This window comes from Geotrypetes seraphini, chromosome 5 (genome assembly GCF_902459505.1).
Source record: "Geotrypetes seraphini chromosome 5, aGeoSer1.1, whole genome shotgun sequence".
NCBI classification, from domain to species: domain Eukaryota; kingdom Metazoa; phylum Chordata; class Amphibia; order Gymnophiona; family Dermophiidae; genus Geotrypetes; species Geotrypetes seraphini.
In genome coordinates, this window is record NC_047088.1 from 151,876,910 (window position 1) to 151,892,415 (window position 15,506).

The 15,506-nt window shown below is 44.5% G+C and overlaps 1 protein-coding gene across 6 annotated transcripts in view; it reads right to left on the reverse strand.

The window, feature by feature from the left end:
• KIAA2012 (KIAA2012 ortholog) overlaps positions 1–15,506 on the reverse strand; it is a 262,432-nt gene that overhangs the window by 102,578 nt on the left and 144,348 nt on the right. For all 6 annotated transcript variants that reach the window (XM_033946967.1, XM_033946969.1, XM_033946966.1 and 3 more), the window contains 3 exons: positions 8,952–9,016; positions 8,170–8,226; positions 2,270–2,326 (listed from right to left, as the gene is read on the reverse strand). In XM_033946967.1, coding sequence (XP_033802858.1) covers positions 2,270–2,326; positions 8,170–8,226; positions 8,952–9,016 — 179 coding nt within the window. The remainder of the gene's footprint in view (positions 1–2,269; positions 2,327–8,169; positions 8,227–8,951; positions 9,017–15,506) is intronic.

The window sequence follows — 15,506 nt, forward strand, 5'->3', positions numbered from 1 at the left end:
CGGTGCTCGGGCCGCTGCTATTTAATATATTCATAAATGATCTAGAAACAGGGTTGAAGTGTGAGATAATAAAATTTGTGGACGACACCAAACTATTTAGTGGAGCTCGAACTAAAGAGGACTGCGAAGAATTGCAAAGGGACTTGAACAAACTAGGGGAATGGGCGACGAGATGGCAGTTGAAGTTCAACGTTGAGAAATGTAAAGTATTACATGTGGGAAGCAGAAACCAGAGGTACAACTATACGATGGGAGGGATGTTATTGAATGAGAGTACCCAAGAAAGGGACTTGGGGGTAATGGTGGACATGACAATGAAGCCGACGGCACAGTGCGCAGCGGCCACTAAGAGAGCAAATAGAATGCTAGGTATAATCAAGAAGGGTATTACTACCAGAACAAAAGAAGTTATCCTGCCGTTGTATTGGGCGATGGTGCGTCCGCATTTGGAGTACTGCGTCCAATATTGGTCGCCGTACCTTAAGAAGGATATGGCGTTACTCGAGAGGGTTCAGAGGAGAGTGACACGTCTGTTAAAAGGTATGGAAAACCTTTCATACGCTGAGAGATTGGAGAAACTGGGACTCTTTTCCCTGGAGAAGAGGAGACTTAAAAGGGATATGATAGAGACTTACAAGATCATGAAGGGCATAGAGAGAGTAGAGAGGGACAGATTATTCAAACTTTCAAAAAATAAAAGAACAAGAGGGCATTCAGAAAAGTTGAAAGGGGACAGATTCAAAACGAATGCTAGGAAGTTCTTCTTTACCCAATGTGTGGTGGACACCTGGAATGCGCTTCCAGAGGGCATAATAGGGCAGAGTACGGTACTGGGATTCAAGAAAGGATTGGACAATTTCCTGCTGGAAAAGGGGATAGAGGGGTATAGATAGAGGATTACTGCATAGGTCCTGGACCTGTTGGGCCACCGCGTGAGCGGACTGCTGGGCACGATGGACCTCAGGTCTGACCCAGCGGAGGCATTGCTTATGTTATTATGTTCTGACCATGGGAGAGGGATGAGATGGTGCATAGGGATGGCGGCGAAGGGGAGACAGATTGAGGAGATGGTGCACAGCAATGGGTGCGGCATGGAAGAAATAAGGAGAAATGTTCCTTATGGATAGATGTGAGTAGGGGAGAAGAAAGAGGAAGGAGATGATGCACATGGATAGATGAGAAGGGAAGGCATGGAAAAGTAGATTTTGAAAAGATAGCAGAAAAATAGAAGAATGCTGAATGTTAAAAGTTAAGTTAAAGATGGATGTATGGCAAAAAGTGATGGAGAGAAAACCTGCAAATGGATAAGGTGGCCCTGGATACACCATTAAGAGCACAGACAGAAGGAAGTGTAGCCAGAGATTGGGAAAGATGGTTTGAAAACCAAAATCACCAGACAACAAAGGTAGGGGAAATGATTTTATTTTCAATTTAGTGATTGAATTGTGTCAGTTTTGAGAAATTACATCTGCTGTCTATATTTTGCACTGTTCAGGAAGAAATGCATTTGTTTCTATTTCTCTGGGGGTTGTAGTGCATGCAGAGTTTTGCATCTTACAGTTTTGTTTGTATATATTATTACTTTTAGTTTGTGGTCCTGTATTTGCATAGGGGTTATCTATGTTCTGCATGTGTGACCAAGGCCATGTGTTCTGGTAGGAATGAATGTTGAGAAATATACAGTGTGCTTTGCGTAGTTTAATTTTGTGGTTAACCATTATGTATTGCTAATACATTGTGTATATTGTGAGTATATATGAAAAATGAATGGAAAAAATGGTATTACAATTAGTACTATTATGGGGGTGGGGTCTGGGGCGGAGTTGGGCAGGGTCTGGGGCAAAGCTTGCGGGCCCCACCCAAAAAAATAAAAAAGCGTTCTGCTGCCTATGGCTTGCAGAATCTTGTAATCAAGGGTCTTAAATTCAGTCTCTAGGTGTCATGGTTGTGTAAGAAAAGGGAATTTTTCCTCCCAGCAGGGGAGTGAATGCTGGCTCTGTAGTTTCGCCAGCCCTGGTCTGACTCAGAAAGTGAAATACCCGTCCAAGAAGTCAGCTCAGTGATAGGTCTGTGCACTGCCATTTGGAGAAATTAGGTCCTTCACACCACAATGCACAGCTCTGCTACTAAGCTGGTTCAAAGACTGTCGTTTCCTGCAACAATCTTTAGTACATTTATTGTACTGCTGCTAGTAAGATTATTTCTAATCTAAAATGCAATTATAGTCTCAAGATTCAAGCAATGAAAAGGTTGGTAGAGCCTCACTTACTGTTTCTGTTCTGTCCTCAGGTGTCACAGATTGCTTTTTCTGCACCATAAAACCACTCTATAAAGAGAAAACAATATTTTTAATTAAAAATAAAACAGGAACATTGTTCCTACCCAGCTCTCCCTCTCCCCTGCTAATTCATTCTTATAGTTTCCAATAGTCCCTCAACGCTACTGTTAGGCGGACATATTCCCTGTAGCTATACACAGCACTAAATCAGAGATCTCTATATTTTTCACAAGCCAAATCTGAGCTGCCCAGTTAAATCTCTTGTGATTACCTAGGTGCTGATATTCAGCAGTACTTAACTGGACGTGTTGCTGAAAACATCACCACAGGCTACTCCTGCAGTGTCTGGTTAGTGCTAGGGTTGTCCGAGGGTGGAGCATGGATAGGGTTACCATATGGTTCCTGAAAAAGGAGGATGGATTGAGACATCCGAGTTTTACTTCCATTGTTACTTCTATTGCTTTCGGTGGAAGTAAAACCCAGATGTTTCAATCCGTCCTCTGGAGCCATATGGTAACCCTAAGCATGAGAGGAGCTGGGACTTATCCAGTTAGCAGCCATGTGCAGACCACTAACCAGTTAAGTAAGCAGCTAAAGTTAGGATAAAAAAGTTGCCCTAATTTTAGCTGTGGAAGTAAGTGGGCTAAATATTAGCAGCTATCCAGTTAACCTCCAGTTAGTGCCAGAGGAGATCGAGCTGCCTCCCCCCTCCATCCCAATCTCCCCTCCTATCCCCAAGAACAGCATAAAATCTGCCTTCTGATCCATCTCCCCACCCCCTGGAACAGCATAGCCCCCTTCCAATTCCCCTCCCATCCCTGCAAAGATAATTAAAGCTGGGCCAGAGCCTCCCCCCAACCCTTATCCCCATAGGCCTCTCAGCCCCACCTTGTAGATCTTAGTGGTCTAGGAGGTGAAATGAGCAGGAGCAATGCCCATTCGCTTTTGCTCAGTGTTGCTGCGGCCTCTAGTGGCAGCCTCATGGTACTTCAGTAGTACTATATGAGGTTGCCAGTAGAGGTTGTGGCAGTCATACCAGACAAGAGTGAGTGGGCACTGCTTCTGCTCATTCCCCACCTTAGACCATCACAAAGCTGTCAGATAGGCCCGGGGGTGGGGTGGAACTTGACCTTTATTATCCAGGAGAGGGGGGATTGGAAGAAGGGTTATATTGTTTCGGGAGTGGAAGGAAATATAAAAAGGGAGAGGGGGGGGTTTATGGTGTTCCAGGGAGGAAGGAGTAGAAGGAGCAGGTTATACTGTTCTAGGGGGAGGGAGGGATCAGAGAGTGAGAAGTTAAGCTGTTCCAGGGAGTAGGAGGGGGAATTAGGACTGGGGCAGAAGCACCTCCTGTTACACAGGTCCCAGACGATATTCAGCCTACACCCACACTACTGTTTAATGTGTGTCCTGACTAAATATCGGCTGAGACCCACATAAGCTCTGGCAGCCTGCTCTATATGAATTAGCCCCAGATGATGCCATTGACTGGACATAGCCTGAGAATTCATGATCTTAAATCTCTGCTTCAAACTCTGTCCCTAATCAGGAAATTCACCCTCAAGTGAGGTTACTGAATAGTGATCTTTTATTAAACACTATAAATAAAGGCAATGAAGTGGAGGGACATTATAACAAAGACACAGAATGAAGGAAGGGTGGGATTTAATCAGTCTAATCTCCAGTTTGTCTCTTCAGTTTGGGATGTGTGTTAGTGCGTCATTATGAGATATTCCAAATTTCCTGGGAGCCTCAGGGGGTTAAACACAAATCTGATGCAAACCCCCTACAACTGCACATAAAATAAATGTCTAATAAGGACTACAAAGCTCATCTGGCCTTGTTTCTTGATGTAATACCATATTAACAAACATTTTTTTTGAATGGGGTTTTGAATACTGGCATAGCAGCAGTAGAGTGACAGGAGACCGTAGGCATGTGGGGTGGGGGGGAGTGAAAACAAGGGACATATTGTTTTATAAAATGTATATGTTTCTTGTTTTAGCTTCCTGGCTTTACCCCCACTTAATAATAATAATAAACTTTATTTTTGTATACCGCCATACCAATGAGTTCTAGGTGGTTTACGTCGAGAAAAGCTGGTCAATCAGTGAATCTTATAAGTGCACCACATGACATATCATAAATACAATACTAAAAGAATTAAGATATGAATTTATCAAGTAGGTTTTCAGTATTTTTCTAAGTAAGATTGAGCTTGAGGAATTAAGATACTCCACCAGGTGTTCATTTTACTAGCTTAGAATGCTAAAGTTTGATCAAAAAATCTTGTATAATGACAAGCTTTAGGTGATGGAAATGCTGAATCCTTGCTCCCCTCTTTGCTTTTGGTAAAATACTACAGCTACCTCCCAGGTCTCAACTCAGCTTCCTCAGCTGAATGCTTGTTTCATGGCCAATGGATAAATATCATGCAAGAAAGCTGAGTATGAGTGTATACTCCCATGTCCTGGGCTGCTGGAACATGTTCTTCCACTCAGCATGTAATCTGAAGTTTCAAGCCATTTGATCCTTAGTTGGCTTCCACTGCTCAGGTTGGGCATGTAGCAAAGAATCCCATAAGTACTCTGCAAACAAGGTGTGACCACTGGCCTGGAATTCATGAGTACCAGGAAAAGTGCAGTACAAAAGGGGATGGAGATCCAGTCCCAGAAAATAGGAATGTGCCTGGAGTCAGGGAAAGCAGAGCAAGAAAATGATCAAAGTCTGAAGGCAATGGGGAGTCACAAATTGAAGTTGAGTTAAATCTATCAAGGAAAGGAAGTCTCACCTGTAGAAGAGAGTGAGAAGTGGGAAACAGTGAAAAGCCTACATGGAATGGCAACTGGCTAGCCACTAGGGACATATGCATTGGAGTTTGTTGGGGAGAAGAGGGAAATAGAAGGCTGGGCCAAGGGGAAATGAGAAGCAGAGCATGCTAAAAAGATGTAAGAAATGGAGCAGGCACAGAGCTATTAAACTCACTGCCCCCCCCCCCCATCAATATAACATATCACATTATACCTATGGAGGAATTTATAAACTGTGCAGAGAGAATAGGGAGGGAGAAAACAAGACAAGGAGAAGAGAGGAAAATGAAGAAAGTAAAAGGTAAAAAGAAGAAAGTATGGTGTAGATCAGGGGTGTCAGTCCCTCCTCGAGGGCTGCAATCCAGTCAGGTTTTCAAGATTTCCCCAATGACTATGCATGAGAACTATTAGCATACAATGAAAGAAGTGCATGCAAATAGATCTCATGCATATTCATTGGGGAAATCCTGAAAACCCGACTGGATTGCGGCCCTCGAGGAGGGACTATGACATCCCTGGTATAGATGGACTGAGGGCAGAGAGTGACTGATTGAGGGAAAATTGCAATGGATGTCCTGAATTAGGGGGTTGGGGGAGAATTGATCATGAAGCTGACTAGCAGCAGGTCGTGAGAGGAAGGAGACTGGCAGTAGCCTAGCTTTTGATTTGGCCACAGGAATCCTCCCCATTTCCATATCACATACCCTGTCCTTGACATTTAGATATAGACTGGTCACTCAGCACCAGATGTATTTTTCTATACCTTCTTTTTTCTTTGCTGGATGAGAGAGAATTTTGTTGTGAGTTGTGAGTTCAGCACCCCCAATTATTTTCAAAAGTTGACTCCTATGTCCTAATAAAGCATTTTTCCCCTTGAAAGGTATGGCATACGGCAGGGATAGGGAACTCTGGTCCTCTAGAGCAGGGGTGCCCAATACGTCGATCGCCATCGACAGGTCGCTCACTCAGGCGACCCCAGTCGATCGCAGAGCGGGTTCCCTTCCCTTCTCTTTTTTTTCCCCTCCTGACTAGCCCGCTCCTGAATTCTGCTGCTGCCGCCGCTGCTCAACATTTAAAAAAAAAAAAAACGGCTTGAAGAACTTATGCTCCGGGGGCTAAAGTATGCTTGTACCGGCTTCCCTTCTCTTCCCTCTGAAACCGGAAGTTATGTCGGGGGGGGGGGGGTGGAGAAGGGAAGCCGGCACGCACATGTTAGAGCCCCGTTCGCGGGCTAAAGTGGGAGACAGGTCAGTGAAGCTTGTGATTTGCTCTTCTTGCTGCCAGGTCCTGCCTACTTTCTGTTTCCTCAAAGGCAAGACCCGGCAGCATTTCTCCCAATAGGTCGATCTTGGGCCATCGGCCAAGCTCTCCCTGCTTCGGGCCCACCAGCATTCCTCTCCCCGACGTCAATTCTGCCGTCGGAGAAGAAGTTCTGGCCTGCGGAACTTCCTCTCCAACAGCAGAATTGACGTCAGGGAGAGGAATGCTGGTGGGCCCGAAGCAGGGAGAGCTTGGCCGATGGCCTGTTATCCAATGGCAGTGGCAATGGCTTGGGGGAGGGCAGGGAGGGAGAAAGAGGGCAGGCAGGGAGACAGAAGGAAAGAAGAGAAACAGAAAAAAAGAAAGGGGGCATGAAGAGAGAAAGAAAGAGAGGGCAGGGATAGAGGAAGAAAACGTTGGGGGGGGGGGGAATGAGGTCAGGAGGAGAGGAAGCATACAGGCTAAAAGAAGGGAAGAAAGATTGTATGCACAGTCAGAAGAAGAAAGTGCAACCAGAGACTCATGAAATCACAAGACAAGGTAGGAAAAATGATTTTATTTTAAATTTAGTGATCAAAATGTATCTGAATTTATATCTGCTGTCTATGTTTTACACTGTGGTCCCCTTTTACTAAACCGCAATAGAGATTTTTAGCGCAGGGAGCCTATGAGCATCGAGAGCAGCGCTGGGCATTCAGCTATCGTGGTTTAGTAAAACTGCTATCGTGGTTTAGTAAAAAGGGAGGGGGTATTTGTCTGGTTTTGTATGGTTGTTAGTGAGGTGACAGTGCATTGAGACATCTGCTTTGACCTCTTTGAAAAACCCTGGAATAGGAATGATGATTAACATTTTCTCAGCGTACAGTGTGCTTTGTGTTTTTTTTTAAATTTTATTGTTGATAGATCATTTTGACTTGGTCATTTTAAAAGTAGCTCGCAAGCCCAAAAAGTGTGGGCACCCCTGCTCTAGAGCATATTCCAGTCGGGTTTTCAGGATTTCCTCAATGAATATGCATGAGATCTATGTGCATGCACAGCTTTCAATGCATATCCATTGGGGAAATCCTGAAAACCCGACTGGAATACGGCTCTCAAGGACCGGAGTGCCCTACCCCTGGCATATGGTATGTCAATAAGTGGAAATAAACTCAGCATCTAAATCAGGGGTAGGGAACTCTGGTCCTCAAGAGCCGTATTCCAGTCGGGTTTTCAGGATTTCCCCAATGAATATGCATTGAAAGCAGTGCATGCAAATACATCTCATGCATATTCATTGAGGAAATCCTGAAAACCCGACTGGAATACGGCTCTCGAGGACCGGAGTTCCCTACCCCTGATCTAAATGAATGCAAGTTTGCTGCACTGAAAAAAAAGAAAACGTGCAAGGGGGTGTAGACTTTGTGTAACTGGCAAATTGAATGCAAAACACTGATAAAAATGCCCAAGAGAGAATCTGGGGGAGGGACTTACCAAAGAGCCAGAAGTCAATAATAAAAGCCTCTTTAAGGAATAAAAACAAGAAATGTGCAAAAAGTCCAAAAATTTACCTGTTTTATAAAGGGTGTAACATAGGTCATTATAAAATAGGCAGCCAGAACTAGCTCTAGCCAGTCCAGAGACTGGAAGACTTCATTCAAGAATCCAATCTAGGTCCTCTGAACGGCAGTACTAAACTCAGCTGCCATTTTTTGAAATAATCCTTAATTCATAGTTGCATTGCTGCTACAGAGAAGAGGTTGGGATGTTTCTGCTCATTATGAAAATGAAGTCGATATATTGTCATGTTGCATATAATGAAAGGGCCAATAGAGCCTCACTTACTCTTTCTCCCCTGACTTCAGATGACATAGATGGGTCTGTTTGCTGTGTACAACCTTTCTGTAAAGAGAAAGCATAACTTTATTCGATTAAAAATAAAACAGGAACAGTGTTTCTATATAGTCTCCCACTCCACTGCTTATTCATTCCTCCAATAGCCTCTCAACCTTGCTGACAAACTGACATACTCCTGCAGCTATACGGTACTACACCAGTGTTTCTCAAAATGCGGTATGCGTACCCTTAGGGGTATGCGGGCCGCATGTTGGGAGTACGTGGCCTGGCTGCCGCAGAGGATATTCCCACCCGTCCGTAGAAGCCACCGGCGGGGATCTCGCCTTCCTGCCCACCCCCTACCGCTGCTGGGGATCCCTCCCTCCCTGCCCTCCTGCCCACCTGTCCCCCTGAAGCCGCCCCAGTTCTTGTTCAAGCCACACTCGCTCCTTTAGTCTTCAGCGGCACTCCTTGCAGGGATGGCGCTTGCAGCGATTTTTATTCTGCACGTAAGTAGCTGACCCGTAAACCTTCTCTCCGACATCAGAGTTGACATCGGAGGGAAGGCTTGTGGGTCAGCCACGTGCAGCGTGTGAATCGCCGCTGAAGACCGAAGGAGCTTAGCACGTGGGAAAGACCCACATACGGGCGTACTAAGTCCACTTTTTAGTGCTGCTTTGTAAAATTCTGGAAATACATAGATGTGGGATTTGTGTGTTTGCCTCCTTCTGGTGAATGAATGACTCTCTCTGTCTGCATATCAGCCTGGAAGTTAATAGTATTCAGCACACCTTATCAGGCTGGTCCTGAAGAAAAGATGAGGTTGTATGAGGAGCTGAGGGGAGCTCACCATCTCCTGTAATGAATAAAAGGAAGGGAAGCCAGATAAACCAGCAGCCATTACTCTACTTACTGAGTACTGATTATGTCATATTACTATTAAAATGCTTAACATTTACTGAGATATATAGTGATATGTCCAATCATATTTCTTTTGTATTTGAGAGATGTGGAGGGGTATTTTCAATATGATGTCTAAATCCAAGTTTGGATGTTTTCAGAAGGGGGTCTAAAAATCAGGTAAACAAAACGTCCATTTTCAAAACGGCAAAATGTCTATCTTTTTTCTTTTCTAAATGACCATTTCTAGTTGTGTTCACTCTTAGTGTATCTATCCTTTTAACCATTTTGACACCCCCCCCCCCAAAAAAAAACCTGTCCAAATGAAAAATGCACAAAACAAGCCATTGGCATGTAGGAGGGGGCCAGTGTTTTTAGTAGACTAGTCATACAGACATCCCAGCAAAGCAGTGGGGGACCTTAAGGGACACTGCAGTGAACTTTGTATAAAAACACCAGGCACACAAATCATCATAACCCCTTTAAATTATATGGTGAGCCCTCCAAAACCCACCCAAAACCTACTGGATCCAACTATATGCCACACCAATAGCCCTTATGCCTGCAGGTGTCACATAAGTAGGGACAGTGTGATTTGGGTGGATTTTGGAAAGCTCATATATTCCACCATGTGTAGTAGTCAGAGTGGGGAATTGGCCTGAGTTCCCATTAGAGAATGACACGGTGGCGGTTTACCCGCGGCCACCGCATTTTAGCTGCGGGTCACCCGCCGAAAACGGGGAAGAAAACTAGCAGTCGCTGCGGCGACGGGGACAAGGCCATTCACCGCCCGCGGGGCGGTGAATGGTCTTGTCCCCGCAGTGAGGCATGAAGGATCGCGCGGTCCCCGCAGCTCACACCCGCCTGCCCAATCGATTCTAGTGTTTAGCCAGCTCTCTCCCTTCTCCTCACCTTAGTTTGTAGATTTTCTTTTTCGGCGACCCGCACGCTATCAGAGAGCCGCGCACGCGCGGCTGCTCAGTGTTCAATCTTCTGCTCTGACGCAACCGGAAACAGGAAGTTGCAGCAGAGCAGAAGATTGAACACTGAGCAGCCGCGCGTGCGCGGCTCTCTGATAGCGTGCGGGTCGCCGAAAAAGAAAATCTACAAACTAAGGTGAGGAGAAGGGAGAGAGCTGGCTAAACACTAGAATCGATTGGGCAGGCGGGTGTGAGCTGCGGGGACCGTGCGATCGCTAGTGTTCCCGGCTCAAATTGGAAGGAGGGAGTGAAAGGGAAAAGGATTCTGGGCCAACGGGATGAAGTCGGAAAGAAAAACCCACAGCAGGAAAGAAAGGGAAGGACTGGCAGGTGAGCCAGATGCTAGAAGCAGGGGGGGGGAAGAAAGAGGGAAAAAAGCTAGATGGGGTTGAAAAGAAGAGACACACTGGTATGGAAGAGGAAGATAGGGGAAATCTGGACACAGGAAGGTAACAGAAAGAGGGGAAATTATGTGCATGGGGCATAGGGACAGAGACATAAAGGGGACATGCCATGGGGATGGTATATAGACACAGGGGGGGCAATGACAGATACATAGGGGAGATATTAGAAATGGAGAAAATAGGAGCACAGAAGCGAGAGGTTTGTGGGGATGGGACAGGGACCGAGCTCGCAGGCTCCAGTGGCTTGCACAAATTACATTGTAACGTGCCATGAAAATAAGAGGGAGGAAGGTAGATAGATAAGCCACGTGAGAGGAGCTGAAGGGTAGTAGAAAGGAACAGATGGTAAAGGAGGGAGGGAAGGGTGGTGGTGGAAAGGAATAGGACAGACATTGAAGGAGGGTGGAGAGGAACAGACCCCGAAGGGAAATGTGGAAGACAGAGTGGGAAGAAGACAGATGCCAGACTATGCGGGAGCGGAGGGAAGAAGATGGGTGCTAGACCAATTGGGGGGGGGGGGGGTTAAGGGAGAGGCACAGTAACAGCAAATGGAAGACGCAGAGAGAAGACACACAGTGGATGGAAGGAATTCAATGAGAAGATGTGGAAAGCAGAAACCAGACAACAAAGGTAGAAAAAAAAATTATATTTATTTATTTATTTTTTGCTTTAGGATAAAATAGTATATTAGTTGTGTTGATAAAAATTTATAAACAAAGCCCTGCCAGCTGAACATCTCTTTCTCTAGTTCAGCAGCAGGAACTTTGATTTATAAGAAAGGAATAAGATAAATATTACAGTACTAAGGCTTATATGGATGCAGCGGGGACGGTGACGGGGCGGTGAATGGGATGGCAGTGGCGGTGACGGGGCGGTGAAAGGGATGGCGGTGACGGTGACGGGGCGGTGAAGGGAACGGCGGTGACGGGGCGGTGCAGAGGATGGTGGGCCGGTGACGGGGCGGTGACGGGGACAGATTTTTTCCCCGTGTCATTCTCTAGTTCCCATCTCTGTGGTTGACTACACTGCCCATTAGGCTATTCCAGGAGCCTACTTGCTGTTCTACTAGGACTGGCCATAACATCTGAAGCTATCGAACATACAGGTATGTACCATTTCATTCATATCTTTAGGGGGTGGGAGTGGGTCAATGACCACTGGGGAAGTGTGGGGGGTCATGTTTACATCCCTCCAGTGATCATCTGCTCAGTTAGGGCACTTTATTTTCTGGAGTAATCTAAGGAAATACTTTTTTTAGAGAAAGGATGGTAGATGCGTGGAACAGTATCCCGGAAGAGGTGATGGAGACTAGAGAGTTGCACGGGAACAGAAATCCCACTTGTCTGCGCCAAAATCCCACCCATCCCCACGAGGAATCCCTTCATCCCTGCCCATCCCCCCATAAAAGTTACCTGTCCCCATAAAAAGCAACAATTACTTCAGAAAGTTTTGATTTTTTTAAAGCCTTAGTTTATTTAAACCAACAACAAAATACAATCATTTTTTTACACCCCCTCCTTTTTTTAATACCCCTCCTCTCTATAAAAATATTTTTAGTAATAATATATGTGTCACAAAGCAAGGGTGCACCTAGGAAAAGGGAGCATCGTAAACACTGCAATGAGCATTAGAACATTAATATACCCATTGTTAAACTGAAGCCAGATTAATACAGATCGATCTTGCACAGTCAACGCTAAAAGAAAACAGTCCTTTTCATACATACAGAACACAACCTCCCTACCCCTCACACTGGCCCACTTGCTTTCTTGTCACCATCACCACACTCTCCCTACCCCTGATCCTGTCACCATCATCTCTGTACCCCTTATGCCTGTTCCTGTCACCAGATTCTCTCCCTTCCCCTTCACCCCATCCAGCCTGCCACTTCACTCTCCCTGCCTCTCTTTCTGCCCAAGGTGGAAGGCTATCACCTTGGCTGGCCTGTTTGCCACCTTATTCTCTAGCCACCTGTCATCCTATGCTCCATGTCACCATTACCTTATTATCCCTACCCCTCATGATGGTCGCTCATATTAGCCATACTGCTTGCTTACTTGTCTTTGCTATCTTGTGTTCTCCTCCTCTCCCTGTCACCTCACTCTCTCCCTTTATGCTAGCTCTCACTCTTTCTTCTCCTCACCCTGACCTGCCTGTCACTTTCCTCTCCCTTCCCCTTAGCTGTCCCCCACAATTCAAAGCTCACCCCTGCCTAACCTGTGAGCTAAATTGACTCTCCTTTCTTTCCTCCCCCACCTGCCACATGCATGCCAAGTCCCAGCACCCACCAAGCCTTTTCCCCTCCCCCACTCCCACTAACCTGACCTCAGCAGCACCAGCCAGCTTCTACCAAGTGGTTTGTTAGGGGGAGTAGGCCCTTTCCCAGCCAGGCACTTCAGTGCCCAGGAGCTGCAGCCACCTTCACCATGGCAGCGGGGAGCCATGGAGGGTGAGGTACAGGCCAGGGTTCTGGCCTGGCCCGCCCTGCCCCACGAGGTTCTTCCCATCTTCAGACCCAGTGCCCACACTTACCCTGCGCAACTTTGGCCAGCTCAAGTGGGGGCAGGGCAGAACACAGCTGGGAGCCAGAGAGCCATCCCGCTTCTCACTCGAGCGGCTGCACAAAGGCAATGTAAAGTGAAGCGCCACAGCTCCCCAGAAGCAGCAACTCAGCCGCCGGCACTACCTCCTCTGGAGTTCATCACGTAGGCAGTAAGCTCAGCACAGGCACACATTGGTTCAGCTACAGCACAATGGGCCAATCACAAACGACCTTAGATCTCTTGAGTTTGTTTGTGATTGGCCTGTTGTGCTGCTTCATTGGGACTCGGAGCTCGGCGCAGTGCTGGACCGGAAATAAGGTAGGCCTCGAGTCGGGAAGATAGGAACCCCAGTTCTATCCCTATGGAAGTCCCGTGGGCCTTGGAGGGGTCCACATGGGAGTCCCGTTGACCTAGGGGAGATCCCCATTCCCGTGCAGACCTCTAGTGGAGACAGAGACTGTGTCTAAATTCAAGAGGGCCTGGGATAGGCACGTAGGATCCCTTGCACAGAGAAAGAGATAATGGTTACTGCAGATGTGCAGACTAGATGGGCCATTTGGCTTTTATCTGCCATCATGTATCTATGTTTCTGTTATTTTCACTTATTCTTATTCATTTTCACATATTCATTATTAAAACATGTCTAGCCCCAGAAGTCCAAATTGTGCCCTGGATGTTTTCTAAAATGTTTATGACATAAAAATGTCCAACAAGAAAACAGCAGAGATGTCCAAAAAAATGGTACAATTTATCAACTCAATGACTTGACATACACGTGTTTTGGCCAAATTGGCCTGCCTCAGGAGTCTTGCAGTATATCGCATCAAATAGCACAATGTGAGATATATCACAAGATAAAACACAGTGTTGATTCCGAAGTGGTGTGAAACAGCCACCACTCTCGGCATCTCTTCAAAGCAGTTAAAATTGCAAAACAATTGTGAAGACGCTACCGCTCATAAAAAGCCATAGATGAGATGCTGTTTTTTTAATGAGCGTTGAAGAGCTGCCGAGAGTGATGGTGGTTTCACACCACTTCAGAATCAACAGTTTTATCTTGTGATATATTTCACATTGTTCTTTGCTTATTATTTTTTATTTTCAAATTTTACATAAAGTGTACAAAATACTAAAATACAATTGATGAATACAGAATATCACTTTTGTATCTAATACATCATATTCTAAATATATTTTTCCCCCTCTCCCTCCCCCCACCCTTCTATTATATTTCATATATTTTTTTTTTTTTTTCAAATTTTACATAAAGTGTACAAAATATTAAAAAACAATTGATGAATACACAATATCACTTTTATATCTAATACATCATATTCTATATATATTTTTATCCCTTCTCCCTCCCCCCATCTTTCTATTATTTTTCATTCATACATTGTATATTGTATAACATATTATAACATATTATGTAGAAATTATTTTCATTACCCCCCCTCTATGTGTGTCACAAAAAAGATATTTAAAAGAAGAAAAGAAGAAGAAAAATCCTGCTATTTATTCATTGCAGTATTTTGTCAATGGCCCCCATATTTTTATAAATTTAGTATATGTCCCTCTTTGTATTGCTATTGTTCTTTCCATTTTAAATATATGACATATTGTATTCCACCAAAATGTATAATTTAGGTTATTATAATTCTTCCAATTATTGGTTATATGCTGAATGGCAACCCCTGTCATAATTAATAAAAGCTTGTTATTTTCTGGTGAAATTTGACTTTTTTTCCTCATCATCATTCCAAATAATACTGTATCATATGATATTGCTATATGATTTTCCATCAATTTATTAATTTGTGGCCAAATTGAATTCCAAAAACTTTTAATATAGGGACAATGATATAGTAAGTGATCCAAAGTCCCTGGTTCTAGATTACAGTGCCAGCATTTATTGGACTTAGAACTGTCTAATTTTTGCAAACGTGTAGGGGTCCAAAAAGCTCTATGTAATAAAAAGAACCAAGTTTGTCTCATAGATGCTGACAATGTACATCTTATTCTCCAAGACCAAATTAGTGGCCATTGAGATGCATTAATTTGATGCTTAATCTCAATGCTCCAAATATCTCTTAGACCATTTTTTGGCTTTTTATTCATATATCCAGATATTAATTTATACCACAATGCGGCTTGATGTCCTAGGAAGTCTGCTTGAAAACATAAGAACTTTAAACTATATTGATTATTCAATGTTTTCCATTCAGGGAACCCAACCTGAATGGCCTGCTTCAATTGCAACCATTTAAAACTTTGTGTTTTATTAAGACCAAATCTATGTTGCAATTGTGAAAAATCCAGCAGTTTACCTTCTGAAATAACGTCATCCAAAGATCTAATGCCTGCAATAATCCAGTTCTTCCAAAGGATTTGAGCTCCGCCAATTTTGATCTTGGAGTTTATCCATAGAGATTGATTAGTTGATTTGTTTATTGGGATAGGTGTTAATTTACTTATAAATCTCAACGTTTTCCAAGTATCCATTAAAATTTTATTTTCTC